Source organism: Danio rerio, chromosome 20 (assembly GCF_049306965.1).
Source record: "Danio rerio strain Tuebingen ecotype United States chromosome 20, GRCz12tu, whole genome shotgun sequence".
NCBI lineage: Eukaryota > Metazoa > Chordata > Actinopteri > Cypriniformes > Danionidae > Danio > Danio rerio.
This window is the reverse complement of record NC_133195.1, coordinates 33,487,486-33,509,305: the sequence shown is the minus strand read 5'-3', so window position 1 is coordinate 33,509,305 and position 21,820 is coordinate 33,487,486. Positions and strand designations below refer to the sequence as shown.

The 21,820-nt window shown below is 34.5% G+C and overlaps 1 protein-coding gene across 2 annotated transcripts; it reads right to left on the bottom strand.

Annotated features, from left to right (window-relative positions):
- Positions 1–1,183: 1,183 nt before the first annotated feature.
- Positions 1,184–20,518, bottom strand: acbd3 (acyl-Coenzyme A binding domain containing 3). 2 transcript variants are annotated; one of them, XM_068215407.2, is made up of 9 exons: positions 20,198–20,478; positions 18,071–18,212; positions 13,749–13,889; positions 12,163–12,321; positions 10,348–10,522; positions 7,359–7,542; positions 5,289–5,573; positions 4,669–4,743; positions 1,184–3,129 (listed from the first exon to the last, which is right to left on the bottom strand). In XM_068215407.2, the coding sequence occupies exons 1-9, from the start codon at positions 20,466–20,468 to the stop codon at positions 2,915–2,917; spliced, it is 1,647 nt and encodes a 548-aa protein (XP_068071508.1). In that variant the 5' UTR covers positions 20,469–20,478; the 3' UTR covers positions 1,184–2,914. The 2 variants fall into 2 exon arrangements, with proteins under 2 accessions (XP_068071508.1, NP_001315136.1); NM_001328207.1 differs by lacking the exon at positions 4,669–4,743 and having other exon boundaries at positions 20,198–20,518.
- Between the last annotated feature and the right edge of the window lie 1,302 nt (positions 20,519–21,820).

The window sequence follows — 21,820 nt, the reverse complement described above, 5'->3', positions numbered from 1 at the left end:
CAAATCATATTTTCAATAAAAATGTAGCAATTTACAGCCTACTTGTGCATAAAATAGCAAATAAACACAGGGTGAAATGATTTTAATCAACCAATTAAAATAGTTACTAATACAAAACTTTATTTTACATTTGTAAGTGCTATGATATCAGTATTTTACTCAAAACCATACCATATAGCTTTATGTATGATTAAGTTGAAAATGTAAAATCCTGGTATTGGCATATGAGCTTTTAGAATTTATGAGTAATATTTATTTTTTACAACATTAAGTACAATGCCACTTTGTAAAATATTAGAAAACTAAAATTAGTGATATTTAAAACAATTAATGGTCTGATTTAATTAAGATTAAAAAAAAAAACTTTTTTTTGGCAAATTTCTGCTGTAAACAAGGGGAATGAGCTAGGGCAGTGAATCTTTGGGTAGATAGAATTCATAGGTTTCTGACTCAATTCAAGAAAGATTTTTGTAAATTGTAAAAGATTTGATTTGATTAACTCTTAGATTACAGGTCCGTAGCCAGGGGTGGTTCAGGTGGCTCAAAAGATCCACCCCTTACTGACAAAGGTCCAGTATATTTCCCATACATGAGCTCATTCGTCCTATTTTGACTGCTATGCCATCATGCATTTTCATCGTGAAAATAATCCATGGAAGAAGGCTTTGACACCAAGCGAAATGCTGTCGCTTCAGGGTGACTGAGGAAAGTTGAATGTGCTAGCCAGTTTGTAATTTAAATTAATATTTTAATGACCATAGGCTAGTTTTTGATTTTAATACTATCAGATTCCCATTTCTTTTTCTAATGATATATGGTGTAGTAAATTTATATTTAAAAAAAAAACAAAAGTATTGTTCCTCATATTTTCCTCATTCTAAATCGCTAGAAAATGTTTGTGGTACATCAAAAAGTGTGGTTATGATACCAACCGACAAGCTAATCCAGCCTAAAATGTCACTAAAAATGCAACCTATTTAAAACTCGTAATTAAATATAAAATGAGGTGAATATCTGCAAAATGGTCCACGTGAGAAAAAAAGAACCTGCCCTTTCACCAGGTTGGCTACGGGCCTGGATTCTGTAACCTTAACTGATGATGAGCATTTTGCAAAACATCATCAGGGTATGTACAACATGCCCATAACTAAACCATTATCAGAAAAAACCCAGCAGGAATACATACAGAGAGGAACGCAAGTTTAATCAAATATACGCTTCAAGACACTCACCCTCGAATGCATACACATCAGATCACACTAGCGAAACCAATACAAAAACACTTCATGCCTTTACGCTCTGACAAATCACTGGCTTTTCCACTTTAAATATGAAGATAATTTTTCAGATGAACCATCCAACGGCTTCTTGCATTTTTTCCCCAAAAAGCTGTCCGCCTGATGTTACACTTCACTATACAAAAGGCCCGAAATCAGCATTACAAAATGTGAAAAACAAAGCAAACACACAACACAGAAACTTCTGTAAGCAATCGACTGTACATGTGACATGGATGTAGTCTTTGGACAGCTTTAGCATGACTGTTTCTCCATGAACACTGAATCATCATCATCATCATCAGCTCTGAAACTCCCGAACGCACTGCTTTCTTTATTCATCAAGTGAACACAGTGTAACAGCATCCGTATATACATGGACAACGTTTAATCACAGTCGGATAGCAGTCTTTGACGTACAATCATAAACGCGACACATTTCACTCGACGACACAGCCAGTGACAAATCCAGAGTGGCTTAGCAGATATCTCCGAAGCAAAAAAAAAAAAAACTAAAAAATACAGTCCGCAAAATTTTCAGTTATATTCTTCAATGCACTGAACAGTCCAATAAATAACAGAACATGTTAATCAGCAAACGTAAATGACTTTGATAGTTAGTATCAATCGGCTATACAAACACTTCTTTATTAATATAATGGACGATGAGAGATGCTTGTTACTGAAGTGAAGAACCAAGTGTGAGAAATAGAAACGCAAGTTCTTTCATGGCTGTTTGTAACTGCATGCATGAAGCAAAGAAACGACGCAACTGAAAGGCAAGGGTATCGCAAACTATTAGCGGTGCAGGTTAAAAGTCAATACTTCTACAAACGAAAGACTACAAACGAAGACTACAAACGAAATAGGAAAAAATAAAAGTGAGGGGCTCTGTGGAAGCGTAGAATCCAACGATGAAGAGACAAGATAAATGTTAGAAGACTGACAGACACATACATGACCCTACTCTAGCACAGAGATTAATAAATATTAAATGTTTTAGACACAATCCATCTTGTTTAGAAAAAAAAAGAAAAAGAAAATCTCCATTCGTTAAAGGCCTCCAGATCCTTTGTTAGAAAAGTCCGTTCCGTTTCTTTGATCCCACACTGCGGTCCTGCATCCTGATTTGGGGGAGAAAAATGTACAGAAGCATGCCATTGGCTGAATTACTCAGCGTTGACCTAAATGAGGGAGTCCTCCAGGAGAAAGGTGTTAGTGTTTACTCCGTTGCCTGTTCTCTAATCATAGGTTGCTTTAATCAGTATACACGCAATTGTCCTGCACCTCTTTGGATGAAATTAGAAGATGAAGTTAGTCACGCTGAGTTTAAGGACAGTGATATCAAGCACAAAATCTTTTAGAGTGCAAAACAGAGGCTCAATCCTCCTGGACTCAAACAGCATGACAGACACACTCATAAATTTTGCATACACACACACACACACACACACACATCCATACATACATACATACATACATTCATTCATACATACATACATACATACATACAAGCATTCATTTTAAATCTCTTTGTCCCTCCCCCAGTAGTGGACTTCTTGTAAATGTCCTTATTTTGATCTTTTCAACTTCCTTTCAACATACACACACGTCCCTGTCCTGCAGTCTTGACAGGCTTATCTGGTGTAATAAACTCTGTAGTAGACGGTTTTAGACCTCCAGAGCGAGTAGGAGTTGTCGAACTTGAGTAAGTATATACCACGGCCGGGATACTGGTGACTCCCAGCATACACCTCTTCATGACAGTCCCGCCGGTAGACCGGCACGATCTCATCCACCTGCGGTTTCCCAGACTCCTTCTTGGCCTTCTCTTCCTCAGACTGGGCTTCACCTGAGGTCAAAACAACATGAATTCACTTTATTCAATAAATAAAAAAATGCACTTCAAACATATTTACATCCTGGCATAATATTTAAATAGTAATAGAATTAATTTACTTCGTATATAAAAATTTAATTATTATATATAATAGGTATATAATTTAATTTTATATATATATTTAATTTTATATAAATATTTAATTTTATATAAATATAAAATATAATTAAATGTCTAAATTTAATTAATTGTATAATATTATTAAATGTATATAATATTATATAAATATAATTAAATTTAAAATTAATAATCATATTTATTATTTAAAAATATAGCTCTCAAATGATTATTATTATAATTAATACATCAATACATTATTATTTTAAAAGTTGTACAGTAAAATAAAATCACTATTTCAATTCATAAAATCGAAAATTAATAAACATGTAATTTCATATTACATAACATATTCATTAATTAATATACATATCTGCGTTTAATGGAGACTATATTTATGAATTTCTTTGTTTTAATTTTCAATATAAAAAAGTGCTTGATGGAAATGTGTGACCGTTACCGATGCTGTGTCAAGTTGACAGATCATCAACTTTCACATGCAGAGCAGCTCATCACTGTCAGTTTCACAGAAGTGGACTAATCAGAAGAACTCAGTGGCAGAGTTTTGTTGCAAGTTTTTGTTTACAAGTGCTCAAAGACTGTCAGGATAACCTGGTTATTTATGCTGTGCTTTTTTTCAAACTATTCTGAACCAATTTGTCTCACATTTTTTGAAGCAAAGATGCGTTTGTTGTGAATGAGCCTTCATGCAGCAAAACATTAATTCTAATTATTTTTTCACTTAAATACTGGAAATTATACAAAAAAGCGAGGTTTTTAACTGATGGGCTTTGCAAGATGTCACAAACACATAAACTCTGTTTAACCCTAACTAATGTAGTGTGCAGTTTAAACAAATGGCCTCAGATTTCCTGAAATACTTTTGTATGTTAAAGGTACAGTATGTAAGTTTGACACCCAGTGCTTGGACTAGGTAATGTACACCAGGTTCAAAACAAGCAAAAGCACATGTTGCCAGATTGACGACACCAACAGAAGTGTGGCTGACTATCAAGCCTAAAGGCTGATTTAAGGCAGATTTAATTAGTGTTCTAAATAAAAGCAACAGCACGCGATAGGAGGAATATTTTCCATGTAAAAAGACGTTTTGTTCTAAACAACTCCTGAAATTTAGATTTTAAAAATGTCTTCTATTTCTTGCAGCCAAACAACCGAAAGCTATGAAAATGATCACCTCAGGTACACCTCATGTGCTTTAATCAGTGTTAAATACCAATAATGTAAGTTTTAATGTCATTTTAAATGACATTTATTGTCATACCACTGAAAACAGCAGCAGATAGTTTACCTCAGATATTGAAAATAGAATAAACTGTTTAAAATTCAACTTGAGAAGTTTAGGATCAGTGATTCAGCATGTACATTTAATAATGTTAGAGGTTTAATATGTATTAATTAGATCATACACCTTACCATTTCGTTGGAGTGCAGTGAGTGCACTATTCTGGGCTTCTGAATGCCTGTATTTACATTTCTGTTGTTTTTCGTCTGGTGCAAACAGACAAATTCACATAGTGTGGTGTTAGGACACGGTTCAAAAGCAACCTGTTCACCTAATGTTTACGTTAGTAATTTAAATTATTTGCTAATTAATAACCAATTAATGCGGAACTCTGAATCTGCTTCTCATTTCAGAGTCTGCTACAGTCCTCCAGTTCGCGGATGCACACTTTGAGAGCCTTCCTGACTGAATGAAATACACTGTTCTCCACCAAGGAAACCCGAGGCGCTGAAATATAATTGGCTAAACTTGCATTGGGTGGGTTAAATGACCAAAACAAAGACGAAATAGTAACTCGCATTTTAAAAGCAGAACAACAGATTTCAGCATAGGTTTTCAAATAAACAAAAATGTTCACTTAACATGCTTCTCAAATATCTGTAAACATAATAAGGTATTTTTAATGCTTTAGAAGATTCAAAAACTTACATCCAGCACCTTTAATTAAAAATCTACTTAAAGTGAGCATATCCAATACAGGTATCTGCTGATAACTGATATGGTACTACTATAGCACAAACATATCTCTCACCTTCTTCCTCCTCTTCTTCGTCACTAGACTCGCTGACGTGCACGCTGACTGAAGCATTTGTAGAGTCAGTCCATTCAAAGAAGACCCCAAAGCCAATGTCGTAATAGTCGGTGGCAAACTCCCAGAAGAGATAGGAGCCCTCCTCGTGTGTTGGGACCCGGACAGTCACCACTTCCCCCCGTCCCACAGTGATCACAGAGTCCACATCCTGCCGGATCTTAACTTTAAAGTCTTTTATCTGTGGCCGGGTCCACATGGAGGGGGCAGCTATTACAGGAGGAGAGTCTGAGAAGCAGAAATATGATATAAGAGTCAGTATGGACAATTTTTTTTAAGAGTATCTTAAACAAGTGGTTGGGTGTTGACACACATTTAGATGCCGATTACACAGGTGGGTTTTCGTTTTAAAACGCACAAGATTTGTTATTGTTATGCCTTGCATACACACTTCTCAGCCATCTTCGAAAATAATAAATTTAATTTTGAATAACATTTGAATTATTTTGCAACAGTTATTATGTCAAGCTAATTAGTTAAACTAATTCACTGACTTCTGCTGTCTTCATTAGTTTCAAAAAAAACGATTTCTTTACATCTTTGGAGATCTTTCTTTTCTTTGTATATAAAGTAAAGCCTCTGCACTGTTCAGCTCTATAGCATGTGTTAGCTGAATCGTGGGCTGACCATTATCTTTTGTTGTGAAGATTTTGTTGTGAAGATACTGTTGCTCTAAAAAACAACAACAAAAAAACAACAACTAAATGACAGTTGCAAAAACACATAAAATACTTTTAAAAATACCATTAGACGTGTTTACAGAAAATGTTGGCATTTTTAAAACCTTGACTTTTCCAAACCACAGTAAACCTTAAAACCAGTTATCATGCCATACCTATTGACAGTCATTCTCAGATTGGTCTTCTGGCCTATTGCACATCAACCCCTTATTGCCAAGCCCCTCTCATGTGACAATTGCACAAGTAGTAAACTGCAAGCACAGAAGCTAGCAATATATGCACATGGACACATATCCCAAACACAATAAAAATAAACAATAAAAGCATTATTTTAAAACTAAAATGCACAAGTGTAAAAGGTATTTAAATGATTCAATTGTGAGATAATTAAACCCAGCTTTGGTGTTAAATTATTTGGAAACATACCTGTCTATTTCTCTTAAGGGGGACTAAAATCTGGGAAAAATTGCAAAAAACCTCAACAAGTCATGGGACGATAACTTTTTTCAAGGTATATCGTGGTTTGGAAAAGTCAAGGTTTTAAAACCTTTTTCTGCAATACCATTCCTAAGGTATGTGTTTGAATTTTTATTAACGTTTTTTTTTTATTTTTTTTTTAACAGCAGTATCTTTAGCAGAAAATGTATATAAAATGTTGATTTAAATTGTAAAAAAAATCTGTTTTTGAAACAGTCAATACAGTCAATAATTCATTTAGCCTGACATGTTTATTCTAAAGTATTTTAAATGTTTATCAAAATGTAATATATTGCGTTTAAAAGGGGGAAAAGTTTTAGTTTTTTACCCAGGCATATGAAAAGAATATATTTTAAAGCAGTAATCATAATAATGTGATACCGTGAAACAGTAATATTTTTATCCAAGGTTATCATACCCTTTCCCAATCTTATATCGGCCGATGCCTAACCTCAACTTTGTTTTAAATCAGAAATGTTACAGTTACATTGAAATGCAACAGGAAAAAAAAAACAAATATATATATATATATATATATATATATATATATATATATATATATATATATATATATATATATATTATAGGATGCTAAATACCAGTTGGAAACATGGCATCAGACACAAGTGCAAAAACAAAAGCCATAATTAAACAGCATTTGAAAGCCATTTACTTGACTGGATTGTCAAAATGCTGCATACCAAAATATATATATTTTTTACAAAGTCCATTGATTACCAGTTTAAAATGCACTTTTTAAAAAAACAAAAGCAATTTTTCTCAAGTTTACATCACACAAAGATATGTAAAAATAAACTATAAAAACACAAATTCACCAGCAGGTCCATAAACTCACCAGTGGGTCCATTTTCAGTGACCTCGTCTGCAGGCTCCAGGTCCTGGTCTCTCTCTATGCTATCAGTAGTGGACTCTGCCTGGCCATTCAATGTAGGAACCTCTTCTCCACAAGGTGCTGACACCTCACTGGCCTCTAATGTAGACAAGACTATAGCATCCTCCTGCTGCTTCTGCAAAGCGGCCTGAAAAAAAAAAAAAGAAAGGAAAAAAAAAAAAAAAGAGGGCACTACTTAAATGGTCAGGTACACACAAAAATATCTTTTATGATGAGTATTTCAGTATGTATTTGATGACTGTACTTGCTGCTGTCTAATGTTTTATTTGTTAGTTTAGTCTGTTTTTAGCATCTACAAATTTTCAAATGACAAAGAAAAATTAAATAAATATACAGGGATTATTAATTTAGTAGTCCAATTACTACTATAAAAAGCTGGATTATTGGAAAAGATGAGCCATGGAGCATTTAAATACAAATAGATTTATACTCAATTCAAATTATGAGGCAAGTGAAGATTCACACCAAAAATCAGTCTAGAATTATGCCGTTACATTCTACAATTTCCAAATATGTATATATATATTTTTTTTAATTAGCAACTTCTTGAGTAGTCAACTCTAACACCATTTATCAGATTTAGAAGATGGATATCTGCAACCTAGAACCTAAAGTGTATAATAAGCACAGCAACACTCAAACCGATGTGGACAGTCAAAGAGAACCACTGTAACAAAATAAAGTAACACCAGTGAGTCAAAGTCCATTATGTGATATTAAATCCTGTTACACTGTTTAAAATAATCTATTTCCAACTGCACACCTAGACAACAAATGCTACCAACTGCTGTTTAGTTCTTTATACCAGTCATTCATAGCTGGCGGGTTGCAGGTGTTTTCTGAAAGTCTACACTAAAATGCAACCAATAACTCAATTCTGTATTACAAAGCTAATGCACATATAAACTACAGTTTAAAGGGTTGGGTCAGTTATACATGCTTTTGAAAGTATTTTTATTCACACCAACACAATAGTGTATTACACTGTAAATAACTCACTGATATACTGTAGAACAGAAATGGTATGTAATATCTTTAATGTTAAATGTGACTGCTTTATATCTTAATACATAATAATATTTATTATTGTCTTGTACTGGTAAAAAAAATATTTTTTGCAGTTATTTCAGTCTTTAGTCTTATAATAGTCTCATAATCTTTCAGTAATCATTTTATTTTGTTAAACCAGTCATGAGAGTCATTTCCAAATTCCAGATTACAAAAAAGTTAGGACACTCTACAAATTGTGACCAAAAAGGAATGCAATAACTTACAAATCTGACAAGCCTATATTTTATTACCAATAGAAGGATACATTTTCTACTTATTAGGTCTTTTGTCAATATGTTTAAGTAAAAAAAAAGAGCATCTTAGAGTGGCAGTGTCTTTTAAAGTTCAAGATGGGCAAAGGGTCAACAGTTTCCCCAATGCTGCGCCAAAAAATAGTGGAGTAATATCAGTTTCTCAGAAAAAAATTGCAAGAGTTTGAAGTTAACACCATGTACAGTGCATAATATCATTCCAAAGATTCAGAGAATCTGGAACAATCTCTGTGCTTAAGGGTCAAGGCTGGAAAACCATACTGGATGCCAGTGATTTTGGGCTCTTAGACAGCACAGCATCACAAACAGGAATGCTACTATAATGGAAAACACAATATGGGCTCAGACCTACTTCCAGAAAACATTGTCAATTAGCCGTCACAAACTAAAAGTCTATATTTTTAAACATGATCTAGAAGCGCAGGTGTTTTCTCTGGGCCAGGATTCATTTGAAATACTGTAGACTAAAGAGGAAAGGGACAAACCAAGTTGTTATCAGCGTTCAGTTCAAAAGCATGCAGGTACTGAAATGGCCAGCCTGCAGTCCACATATTTCCCCAACAGAAAACATTCAGTGCATCATAAAGAGAAAGATGCGACAAGACCTAAGATAGTCGAGCACCTAGAAGCCTGTATTAGACAAGAAAGGGAGAACACTCCTATTCCTAAACATGAGCAAATTGTCTCCTCAGTCCCCAGACGTTTGCAGACTGTTGTAAAAAAAAAGAGGGGATGCCTCACAGTGATAAACATGGCCTTGCACCAACTTTTTTTGAAATGTGTTGATGCCAAGAAATTTGAAATCAACTTGTTTTTACCTTAAAATGATACATTTTCACAGTTTAAACATTTGACGTCATCTATGCTCTATACTGAATAAAATATTGAAATTTGGAACTTCCACATCATTGCATTGAGATTTTATTCACAATTTGTACAGTGTTCCAACTTTTTTGGAAATCGCGTTTGTAATTGTTACATAATCTAAAATGCATAAATAATCTTTTCATTGATGTAGTTTATTAAGACTGGACAATGTTTAAAAATCTGGAAAAAAACAAAATAAATAAAAAAAAATCACTTTTAAAATTAAACAAATCAAGTCCTTAGCAATGCATAGTACTATTCAAAAAATTAAGTTTTGAAATATCTATACATAAAGTAGGAAATGTATGACGCATCTTCATGGAACATTAACTTTACTTAGTATTCTAAAAAAAAATAAAAAATTTGGCATTAAAATAAAATTGATAATTTTGACTCAGACAATGTATTTTTGGTTATTAAATAAATGTGCCCATGCAACATAACACTGGGTTACATATGATAATTCGGTGTTTAAGAAACAATCCCATAATTTCTAATTTGAAAACCAGTTATTCGGTGTAATGTTTTTTGTGAAAACCAGCAAACATTTTATTCAGAATTTTAAAAAACTGGAAAACACTTATTTGAAAAATATTTTAATGACTATAAAATGTCTTAACAGTCAATTTTATCCAATGAATGCATCTTAAACAAACAAAAAAAAGTCCTAATTTGAAATTAAATGATATATAAAAGTGGAAGTTTGTAATTAAGATCACAAAAGCAGAATGAGCATGTCTCACCTGCTGCTGAGCGAGCTGCACCTGGTAGAGCTGCTGCATGTACTGCTGATAGTGCTGCTCCTGCAGCTGCCGGATGAGGATGAGCTGCTGTTCAGGACTATCAGGATACTGCTGCGCTGCGTACTGCTGGAACTGAATCGCTGTCTGCGCATTCAGTGCTGCCATGATCTGCTGCCTGATACACCAGAAAGATAGAAAAACAAATAAATCTAAAGTGCACAATTACACATATAACCTTTACTAGGAGTTCAACAACAGAAGCGAACATCAATTATACTTGGTGCTGCAAAACACTTTCTTGCTTTTCAGCTGTCATGAGTTTGAAGCTATAGAGATTTGTTTTGAATAATTGAAAGTGTTGATAGCCTTAGTTTAACTTTATCTGTCATCCAAGGCCGTTTTGGTTGCCTGAGGTATTGATTTAGCATCAGAAGACATCAAAGCCAGAATGTGGGTAAAAGTCCAACCCTCAAGGCTGGTTTTATTCTACTCTAAACAGACTTTAGATCACTAGCCATCATAACATGTCCATATTGCAAATGGTTACAAAGAACAAACTAAGCATCATTCAGAATTGTGTGTGTGTCTGTGTGTGTGTTATTTATTGTCTATGATAATATTGAGTTTGCCATTTTAGTTATGAACATGCTGGAATTAACAAGTAATAGCATTTATAAAACAAGTATAAAAGCATTCGATGTGCAACAAAGACTATTAAGATCACTACACAATGGAGGTGAAGTGCTGAGCCATGTCATTTAGAATAACAAGCAAGGTTATTTTTATAAACTTACACCAATACGATTCCGCTGTGGCTATTTTCTAGCTGCTGAGTATACATAGGTTGTTCACTCGTTATTGTGGTGCATCATGGGATTGAAGAGTGCACTATTTAAATGTATATGTGGCGATTTCAGCTGTTCTAAATGAATCATTTAAACTAATGATTCAATAAATCTTTAACTGGCAAATTTAGTGTCATATTTATCCATAACAGGCACTACAAAATAGCCAAGTTACCATCACAAAAATCCCCAAATTGTTTAAGTCCAAGTCCTAAAATCATCTCTAAATGCTTAAACATGTTTGATATCCTTCAACTAAATAAAATCATTTGAAGCTTTAAATAAATAAATAACTAAATAATAACTAAATAACTAAATCTCAGCCCTTCATACATTAGCTAGGTTATTTATATTAACTCCAACACCCTTAATTCTGCAGACTGCCTCTGGCTTTCAGCAACTCAAGAGATGACTCCTCCAGCAAAGCAGGTTGTGCTAGTTTTGTAATTTATTCTACCTTTAAAGCAACAGATTGGCCCCAAATGAAAACTGACTCACTATTTACTCACCCTCAAGTGATTCCAAACATTTATGAGTTTCTCTTACAAAAGCTGATATGTTAAAGAATGTTAGAAACCTCTAACCAATGACCTCCATAGTACCAAAAAAAAAATTTTTATGGAAGCCAATGGCTAGCTTTCTTTCTTTTTATTTTTACTTTTAAACATTTTTTAACAAATTTGTAATTTCCTTTTAATCATTTTAATAAAAAAAAAATTCTTTAGTTTTTTTTATTCTTGTCTTTATAAAGCACTTTGAATTTTACATTGTGTATGAAATGTGCTATATAAATGTTATTTCAAACATTTTTCAAAATATCTTCTTTAATGTTGAAAAAAAAATAGAAAAAAAGAAACTCAAACAGGTTTGTGACAAGTAAAGGGAGAGTAAATGATGAGAGACATTTTGGCTGAACTATCCCCTTTAAGTTTGAATGAAGATGTAAAATAACACCAGCATCACCACTCACTTCTGCTGCTCTATACGAAGTCGCTCCTCCTCAATTTGTCTTCTCTCCTCTTCTTCTCTCCTCAGCCTTTCCTCTTCCTCACGTCTGCGTCTCTCCTCCTCCTGCCGCAATCGCTCATACTCCTCTTCCTCTCTGCGCCGCTGCTCCTCTTCCTCCCTCCTTCTCAGAAAAAACAAGACAAGTTCAGGATTAAAAAGTTGTTTAATTAAAGGCCAATAACTTTTTGCTGCTCTGGTAAATTATTCTAAAACATGCATCTCAAAAGACCCACCAGGTTGATGGTTTAAAGGGCCATGAAACCCCCTCGTTTCAGCAGGGTGTTTTCACACCTCTACTTTGGTAAAAGTCAGAAAAGTGGGCGTGTCCAGCTCTGTTTAGGGGGGAGTGTCGGAGGAACTAAAGTGGGAGGGTGTGGGAGTGTCTATTTGGGCACGCGCGAGTTTCCGTCAAAATACTCACACACAGTAGAAAGTGATGGTGTTTAACCTACATGGACATCTGTAGTGGAATTATTTGCCAAATTATTAAATGGTGGACTTTAACTGCAGTTTGGCTCTTTTATTCAGGGAATTCATTCATGCCCCTCGCGACAAACGAGATATTTGATTCGAGGAACTGCTCTAAGCGTGTATTTTTCATGCAATGTTTGATACCGCACAGCAAATGAGAGAAAAAAAAACCTCAGCATTTCCCGGAAACTTAGATGCACACGGCAGGTAGCGTCAGAAAGCCACGTGTGTTATTCCGGTCACTAAATGCGGTTAAAAACCCTACACGAGGTTGAAGTTTGGTTGTGGTCCTAACATGTTACGGTGCAATAGTTAACTTAGTTCGATACGAACAAACTGAATAAACAAAGAGCACTGGTCGCTCACTTACCAAATCTGTAGAGACAGGACAATCACCAGCAACTAGAGCCGCGTTTTTACGAAGAGAATACTACAAGCTAATCCGGATCTCAGCGTTTGCAGATGAGAACAGCTCTCAGGTAAACAATAATCCTCCTTAGACACGCAAGTTATTGTTGTCGAGCGTCGCGTACACTGTTAATCCACACGTGAGTCTGAGCTCTCACAGAGAGAAAATGAAAACGAAACTTAACTGCAGCAAACTATAAAAGCAACACTTCACGCTTGTTTTGCCAACACAACGTGGCGTCTATGTCGTGTAAACACAGTAATGAATATTAATGAAGTTGCACAATAGAGCGCGCTGATTGGTTTGAACCAAGCCTTACTCATGCATTAATGCATCACACTGTAAGACGTAACAAGACTCACTCTGGCACAGACGTCCAGTCTGCACGCTGGAATACAGGCTATTATGTCATGGCCGTGACGCAGCTTCAAAAATTCGTTTCAAACAGGAAGTACGAATTTGCTTGAAATAACGCAAAAACAACCAATTTACACTTTTTAGTGAAATATAGGTGTCTTAATAGTGTTTTTAGCAGTGTGGGACACATATACGACTGTCAACAGCTCAAAAAATGTGTTTTGGTGTTTCGTGACCCTTTAAACAATAAGAAATTCCATTGATGAATTGTTAAAGAAAAAAAAAAATCAATCTTTATTTGCAAGTCTGACCTCTTTCTTTCTTGCTCCTCCTTTTCAATCTTGTGTGATGCAACAAAAGGTGCAAATAAATTGCAGCATTTATTCAGCAGCCTTACAAACTCCAGCATGGACTCCTCCTTCTCCATGTTTCCCAAAGATGCCCATTCTTTCCTGCAAAAAAAGTGACAGCTGTTTTAACAGATGCCTATATATACAAGCACAAAAACTATAGGATAAGTATGATTTTAAACATAGCGTTTATTAAACACTATGCATAATGATCTAAGTAGCCATGAGATAACCGTTTTCAAGGTATACTGCGGTTTAAAAAAAGTCAAGGTTTTAAAACAGTCCAAATTTTCTGCAATACCATTCCTAAGGTAAGTGTATGATTTTTTTTTATTTACATTTTCTGTTTTTTAGGACAACAGTATCTCCAGCAGAAAAGACAACTTTTTAAATTGTAAACAAATCTGTTTTTGAAACAAACGAAGACAGCAGAAGTCAATAATTAATTTGGCCCGGCATGTTTACTGCTCCAAAATATTTCTCAAAATAAAATATAATGTGTCAAAAAGGATCATTTTTTTTACCCATACATTTAAAAAGAGTACATTTAGGAGCAGTAATCACAATACCGTGAAATTTTTATCCAAGTTTGTCATACCACCAGAATCTTATACCAGCCCAAGCCTAGGTATAAGAGGGAAAGAGATTTTCAAGCATTGAAAAACAAAAGTACAATACAGTTATTTTGTTTTATTTAATTAGGTTATCTAGGCAGGTTAGGGTAATTAGGCAAGTTATTGTATAATGATGGTTTGTTCTGTAGACAGTCTGAAAAACAATTAGCTTAAAGGGGCTAAAAATTTGACCTTAAAATGGTTCATAAAAAATTAAAAACTGCTTTTATTCTAGCCAAAATAAAACAAACAAGACTTTGTTCAGATGAAAAAATATTATCACACATACTATCACAATTTCCTTGCCCTGTTAAACATAATTTAGGAAATATATATAAAAAAAATTCAAAGGGGGCTAATATTTCTGACTTCAACTGTATATATATTCACGGTACCGGTCAAAAGTTATTAATTTTTTAAATGTTTTTTTTAAAGGAAAATTATTCAGTTCATGTAGGCGTCGTTTTTTAAATGTAAAAAATGTTAAATTGTTAAATATTTATTAAAAAGTAAAAAAACTGCTTTCTTATTGTATGTAGTTTCAAATAAAATGATTCATCCAGACATTATTGCTTTTATTACTATTACCATTAATAATAATAACAACATTAATGATTACAACATGAATAATTGATATTAGTGATTTTTGAAGGATCATGTGACTCTAAAGACTGGAGTAATGAAGCTGAAAATGTATCTTTAAAATCACTGGAATAAATTAAATTAAATGATAAACTACTTTTGAACAGTTATTTTATGGTGTAACGTTTCACAATTTTGCTGCATTTATGATGAAATAATTGCAGCCTTGGTGAGCAGAAGAAGCTTATTTTAACATATTAAACAATCATACTGACCCCAAACTTTTGAGCAGTTGTGTATAGAATAATTTATAAGCAAAAATGTGCACTTTAATTTTAACAACCCACAGACATCGTCACCAAATATAAATCAGAGAGGTCAGACTTTCTTATACAGAGCCTCATTTCAGTTGTCAGGTTTTGTAAAAATCCATTTATCTATTGAATTAATCAATCTATTAAAGAAACATTGGCTAGAATTCTGCATTATAGGCTTAAATTATAATGAGATAGCATATGAACCGAGACTACCATCAGATCATGAAGCAGATTAATGTTGATCTTTCTTTCGAGCTGTCAGTGCGGAAATGAACAAAACAACTGGCCTAACACAACATATTATAAGATTAAAATATGGAATAATTATCAGATGTTAACTTCGGTCAATGTTTCTAACGGATAAACAGCTCTCAATAATATTTCATCATGCTTTAATTTTCGCATTAGACATGAAGCGCACAATTACCGGCAGAAATGACATCCCGCCCTGCTCATCATTCTCTCTTCATATAGCCGTGTATGACTATTACACAACCATAATACACTGTGATATAGCCTAGGTCGTTAGTTTGTTGCATTGTTTTGTTTTCTCACTACAATCGATCTGCTCAATAGAGCACAGACCATCTCATTCAGGCAATCTCGGACTGATTGATTTGGCACGGATGCGAGCTCAATAGCTAAATTCACATAGGCCAAACAAACCGCGCTAACGGGGAAAACGAGACAGATTCCGAAACAAACGTCTATGTGTGAAAGCAGCCCAAGGTTGTATTTGCACACAATTGACAGACAGTCGCAGCAGGCAGCACTGGCCCGATCTGGCAGGCAACAAGGCAGCACTGGCCCGATCGGGCCAGTAACATTCCGTACACTGGCCCGAGCGTCTCGCACGCTCGCCCCGGGCCATCGGGCAGTCCTTATTGTCGAGCCCTGTTTAGGTTAATTAGGTTAACTAGGCAGGTTAGGGTAATTAGGCAAGTCATTGTATACTGATGGTTTGTTCTGTAAACTACCAAAAAATATAGCTTAAAGGGGCTAATAATTTCGGCCTTAAAATGGCGTTTAAAAAATTAAAAACCTAATTAAAACAAATGAGACTTTCCCTAGAAGAAAAAAATTATTATCGGGGATACTGTAAAAATGTCCTTGCTCTGTTGAACATCATTTAAGACACAAAAAGGAAAAAAATCAAAAAGGGGCTAATAATTCTGACTTCAAATGTATTTTAATAAAGGCAGATAAGATTGAGTATGTGGTTTCATTTTGGCAGATTGATCTGCTATGCTGAATGATGATAAAACATTGGCTTAAAAATCAAATGGCTTAAAAACCAAAACAATTTGACTTATTTGAATAAATAACCTTTAATGCATTGAGTTTATACACTGAACAGCATCTAAAAACAGCTCAGAGACAACACTTTAGTAGTGCTCAAAGACTCATTTCTCCTGCATTTAGTAACACGCAAGGTTCCTACTCTTTCATGAACAGCAGATTAAAGGACTTTTTACAGCACTGTTAAATTTTAAATCAAGCACCTTTGTGATTTACACCACCAGCATATGTACGGCCATGAAAGTCCTTACTCAACATTTCAAGTGCGCTTAATATTTACATTAAAATGTCTGAGTAATGATGACATTTTGAATGTGTCATTTTTTAAAGATGTGACCATTTTAAACAGTCCTGTTCAAGTAACTTTAAAGGAACTTTAAAGGTCCCGTGAAGTGCTTTGAAATGTGCAGTTTTTTTATTCGATGTTTGACGTAATCTCAACTGAATAATGAAGAGAGGGTGGGGCATAGAGTAGCTCCTCCCCTTAAATAGTATTTTGTTTAATCACAACCCTGCCAGTGGTGGATCTCGAGCTCATCTAATGAAAAGCAAATGATAAGCGTCTTGAAGGGTTGCGGGGCAGGTCAGATACTAGAGAGCATTTGATTGGTTAAGATTTCATCTAAATGCAAGTTTTGTCATTGTTTTGTACCATACTAGCTTATAGATATCCTTAAAGACTAAGGCCCCATTTACACTAATACGCTTTTTTTGTAAAACGCATACGTTTTCCTACGGTTACGCCATCCGCTCACACTACACTGGAGTTTTGAGCACCAAAAACATAGCGTTTAGAAAATGCCATTTCATTTTAAAATGCTGTTGCTCCGTGTTAGTGTGGATGGGGGAAAACAGAGATATCTGAAAATGGTGGCTTGGCTGCAGACATTCGCCGATCGGGTTGGGGCTTTTTCCTCAAGAATTAGTAGCCTACACACAGTCTTGCATCCTTCCCTTGTAAGTTGAGACTTCGCAAGTTTGATATGGAAAGCCAACTCCCGAGGACACGATGGGTAAATATTTAAGGGGAACGGTGTACTTGCAAGCATCAGTCAAATGTGCAGAATCAGTGTATATGGTTACATAAATTAACTTATATTAATTTATCTTTGCGCTCAAATCATGTTGAATTAAATGGTGGTAATATTTAAACGTGCATTATTTGTCATAGTTCTTGTACAAGATTTAAATTTAAGATTTTTAAATGAAGAACACCATAAACAAATTTCATTTCAAATTTATTGCAAGCACTTTCAGGGACCTATGTTTGTTTTTAGGTAGAAAGCTAGAATCCACATTTCTAAGCTAGATTCCACACTTAAGCTAGAATCCATATTTCTGAAATTCAAGTACTTTTAAAAAGCATGAGAAACATAAACATGGTAATAATACAGTAAATTATTTGATCAAAATTGCTAATGGGAACAACAAGGAGACAGTGTAAGGTCAAAGATGAAAACCTCATGCTGACCTGCGGTCGTTTCCCAACACATCGAAGAAGCCCACTTCAGGGGAAGCATCTGGGTTGTAAGGGCCCTGTAACACCTGTTTGTGGAGGGCTACCAGACGGAGTTTATCCTTATAGGTCGGGTGGAAGGCTTTCCCATCTTTCTCTGAGGGAAAACATTGCAAACATATAATGTTTAATACTGAAACAGGTTGTCATTACATTAGAAAAAAAAAAAAATATATATATATATATATATATATTATATTTTTATAATATATATATTATATATTATATATAGTATATAATATATATTATATATTATATAATATTATATATTATTATATAATATATATTATATATTATATATAGTATATTTGCAATGGGTTATTATTTAGACTATATTTTTGAGTTGAATAACTATAATGAGCTGTTTAATGAACTAGATTCAACATATACTGCCAAAACAATTGGATACCCCTGGCTCCTAAAGTAGTGGCACAGATTATATTGGATTTTGTTACAAACAAATATGTCCAGGCTTAACAACTTTTATTTTCCAAGTAAATTACACACTATTTTAAGGACATATTTGCAAATTAAAAATAAAAGCACTGTAGGGACACTATTTTAACTCATCAACTGCTAAAATGGTTTGAAATGTTTTATTTGATGAGCAATTAGATAAAAGGGCCATGACACCCCTCACTTTCCATTCAGGTCTACCTCAGAATATGAGCCAGGGGTATCCTCAGAAAGATACATTGAGGTTTTATGCAGCGAAACGATTTTTTGTGCAGGAAACTGAACATCATTTAACTTTTTATTTAACTTTAATCCACAGCCTCGGCATATGGTCTAAAGGTCAAATTTGCATCTGTGGACACATCATTTATTAACAGGAAGCTTGTGTTCCAGACAGTTATGAAGACGCTTGGGTATTTGCTTTGCTTTCCCTGTATAAAGCATGCTTTTAAACTTTCAAAGTGCAAGTGGTCGAGATCATGGTTCAGCAGAACAATTTATTTAATGTTCCACTGTAGAAAAATATCTGCTGCATCTTGAGTAGGCTTTTATTTGATTTATATATTTGTATCTTTAACTTAAATGACAAACCCCATTTGCACGGCTAACTGTATAACAATATCATTTACAATATTTATTTAATTTAAGTTCACTGATAAATAATTAGCTGTCCATATTTACTTTGAAACAAGCAAATGATACTCAAGAAGCATCGCTGCTCAGCCGGAATCTGAAACATCTAGAACGGAGCATCCGTTGTACATTAACGTTTATAATTAGTGAGCTGTAGCACTTAACAGACTACAGAGCTGATGGACACATACGCATGCTGGACTCATCAGCCCACAAACAAGAAATGGGTGTAGACTTGTGGAAACTAAGAACTAAATATTTTAACAGACGGAAAACACAAGTGCTGGAACAAAACACACAACCCTGGCTCCTGTCAGTTCTGCTGTTAGAAACTATTGACGCTGACAGAGGGTTAAAGGTAAAGTTGGTTTCATATTCGCACATTCGGACTTTTATCCTTAATAATATAATTTCGGAAAGTATTATTTGCCCATTTTAAATAGTGAAATCCTAATAGCAGCCAATGACTATCAAGATACAACATTGTCACAGTCAATTAAATAGTGCTAATGTTGTTTTGAAGTCATTTAAATGCGATTTCAGACGAAATATTCAAATTAACTTAGCATGCTAATGAACGAACGCACGAATATAGAACGAACTTTACCTCAATACGTTAAGTTACCTTAGCACTTACGTTAGTGTATTGTGAATATTGATGCACGCTTTCATATAACGTTAGCCTGTCTGTGATTTACAGCCATCGTTCAGGCACATGACACGTAACGTACAGTAACGTTTGTGCTGCTGTCAACAGACAGAGATGTTCCTCTAGAAGTCCTCAAACCTGAACACTAAGACTCAAATGAACTAAGTTACAAGCAGAACTTTAAACCAAAAGCGATAACTGAAACTGATGACAAGACCCTGATGGGGAGATCGTGACATCAATAACTCGAGCTCGAGATTATTCTGTAACGTATAACACCAGATGACATTGCTAACGCGTGTACACTCATTGAGCCTAATGGTGTATATAATGATAGAAAATACCTTTAAAGAATCTGAGCGCCAGCCCATAGAGCTCGACTAAAGCAAAGCCCCATTTCCTCTCGATATTAGCGCTGCTGGTAGGTTCGCCCTCCTCCCCATCGACACTCTGCTCAGGGTTTTCGTGGCTCTGCTCCGCCGACTGGCCATCGGGCGTCTCGGCCTGCTCCTGCTCGCCTTCGGAGTCTGGGCTTAAAGTCAAACCGTCGATAGAAACTTCGAGCCGGCTTGAATTTGCACTGTTGAGGTCGCCGCTCTGAACCTCTGTCGCCATCGTGCAGAATGTCAGCTGAAGCAGCCACGTACCTACTTCCGTCCTGCTCTGCCGGAACTTCCGGCAACGTGACGCACAAACGTTCTGCAACAAGAGCTTTAGATCTGCTATAAAATTCATCGATACAAATTTAATAACCATAAACCCCCTTTTTTGCTAGACGTAAAGCTTTGGAACATTTTATGTATATATATATATATATATATATATATATATATATATATATATATATATATATATATATATATATATATATATATATATAAACAATTAGGCACAATACTACGAAAAAAGCCGTATAAAAATCTTGAAGATTCTAATCAGCAGACCCTTACTGTCTTTAATTGTGTATAATAATTTTATACTTTATTTTTATTTTATTTATACATTTTTTCTGTTCTCACTAGTATTGTTCTATTTTCTGTTTTGAGGAGCATTAATAAAATAAATCTACTATAAACCTTTCTATGCTACCTGAATCTGTTGTAAACAGACTGGGGAAAAAACACCAATTTTAAGACCGACTAAAGTCATTATAAAATAAATACATTATTATTATTGTTGTTGTTAACAAGCTGCCACAAATAAATGTTTATAGATGAAGCCTTGGTAAATTCCTTGTGGGGAATATATTATGATCAACACATGCATGAATGTAGTTGGTTTACAGCAGAGGGAGACAAAGGTTAGTTAACCCTATAAATCACTTTGCTAAACGGTTTCATCGGTTAATTTTTGTTAATGTTTACTATAAATTTGTTGTTTGTTCATGTTAGTTAACACATCAACTATTTTCATATTTATTAAATAAGAAAAAACAAGACAACAACATATTTGTTTATGATTTTATTTATTTTGTTAAGGTCCACATATGTTTGGTCCACTGGATTCAATCAGAAACCATGAAGCTTCAACATTACAGTTATATGAGAAGAGAAACAGTTTTATCACAGCTGTGAAATTCCTTTTTGCAGAGAAAAAGTGGTTGTATTGTAATATGGACTTGTTAAATTCTCTAATTTTTAGATGGCCCTCAACCCTTAAACACTCAGATGGACGAAAACCTGTAACCATCAACTTCCAAAGCTGAAAACTAATACTCTAATAGTCAATGGTTACAAGTTTTGAGGATTTTTTTAAATATCTTCTGTTGTACCTTTCTTCCAAAAAAAAAAAAAAAAAACATCATCAGCAGCAGCACTGACGATAAGAATAAAATGCTTAACTTTGAGAAAACCAAATATAGCAAAACCAGCAAGAATCCTAAGAAAAAAAAGAAAATCAAGCATGAAAACAAACACATACGCAAGGGTGGTGGAATCAGTATTAAAGTGGGTCAACCTCTGTAAGGG

What these genes read in the sequence shown, in the direction of transcription:
- acbd3 (XM_068215407.2), bottom strand. Translation starts at nt 20,468, where the DNA reads ATGGCGACAGAGGTTCAGAGCGGCGACCTCAACAGTGCAAATTCAAGC. An exon ending in GGCGCTCAGATTCTTTAAAG is followed by an intron (nt 18,213 to 20,197) that starts GTATTTTCTATC and finishes GTTTTCCCTCAG; the next exon opens with AGAAAGATGGGAAAGCCTTC. An exon ending in TGCAGCTCGCTCAGCAGCAG is followed by an intron (nt 7,543 to 10,347) that starts GTGAGACATGCT and finishes TTTTTTTTTCAG; the next exon opens with GCCGCTTTGCAGAAGCAGCA.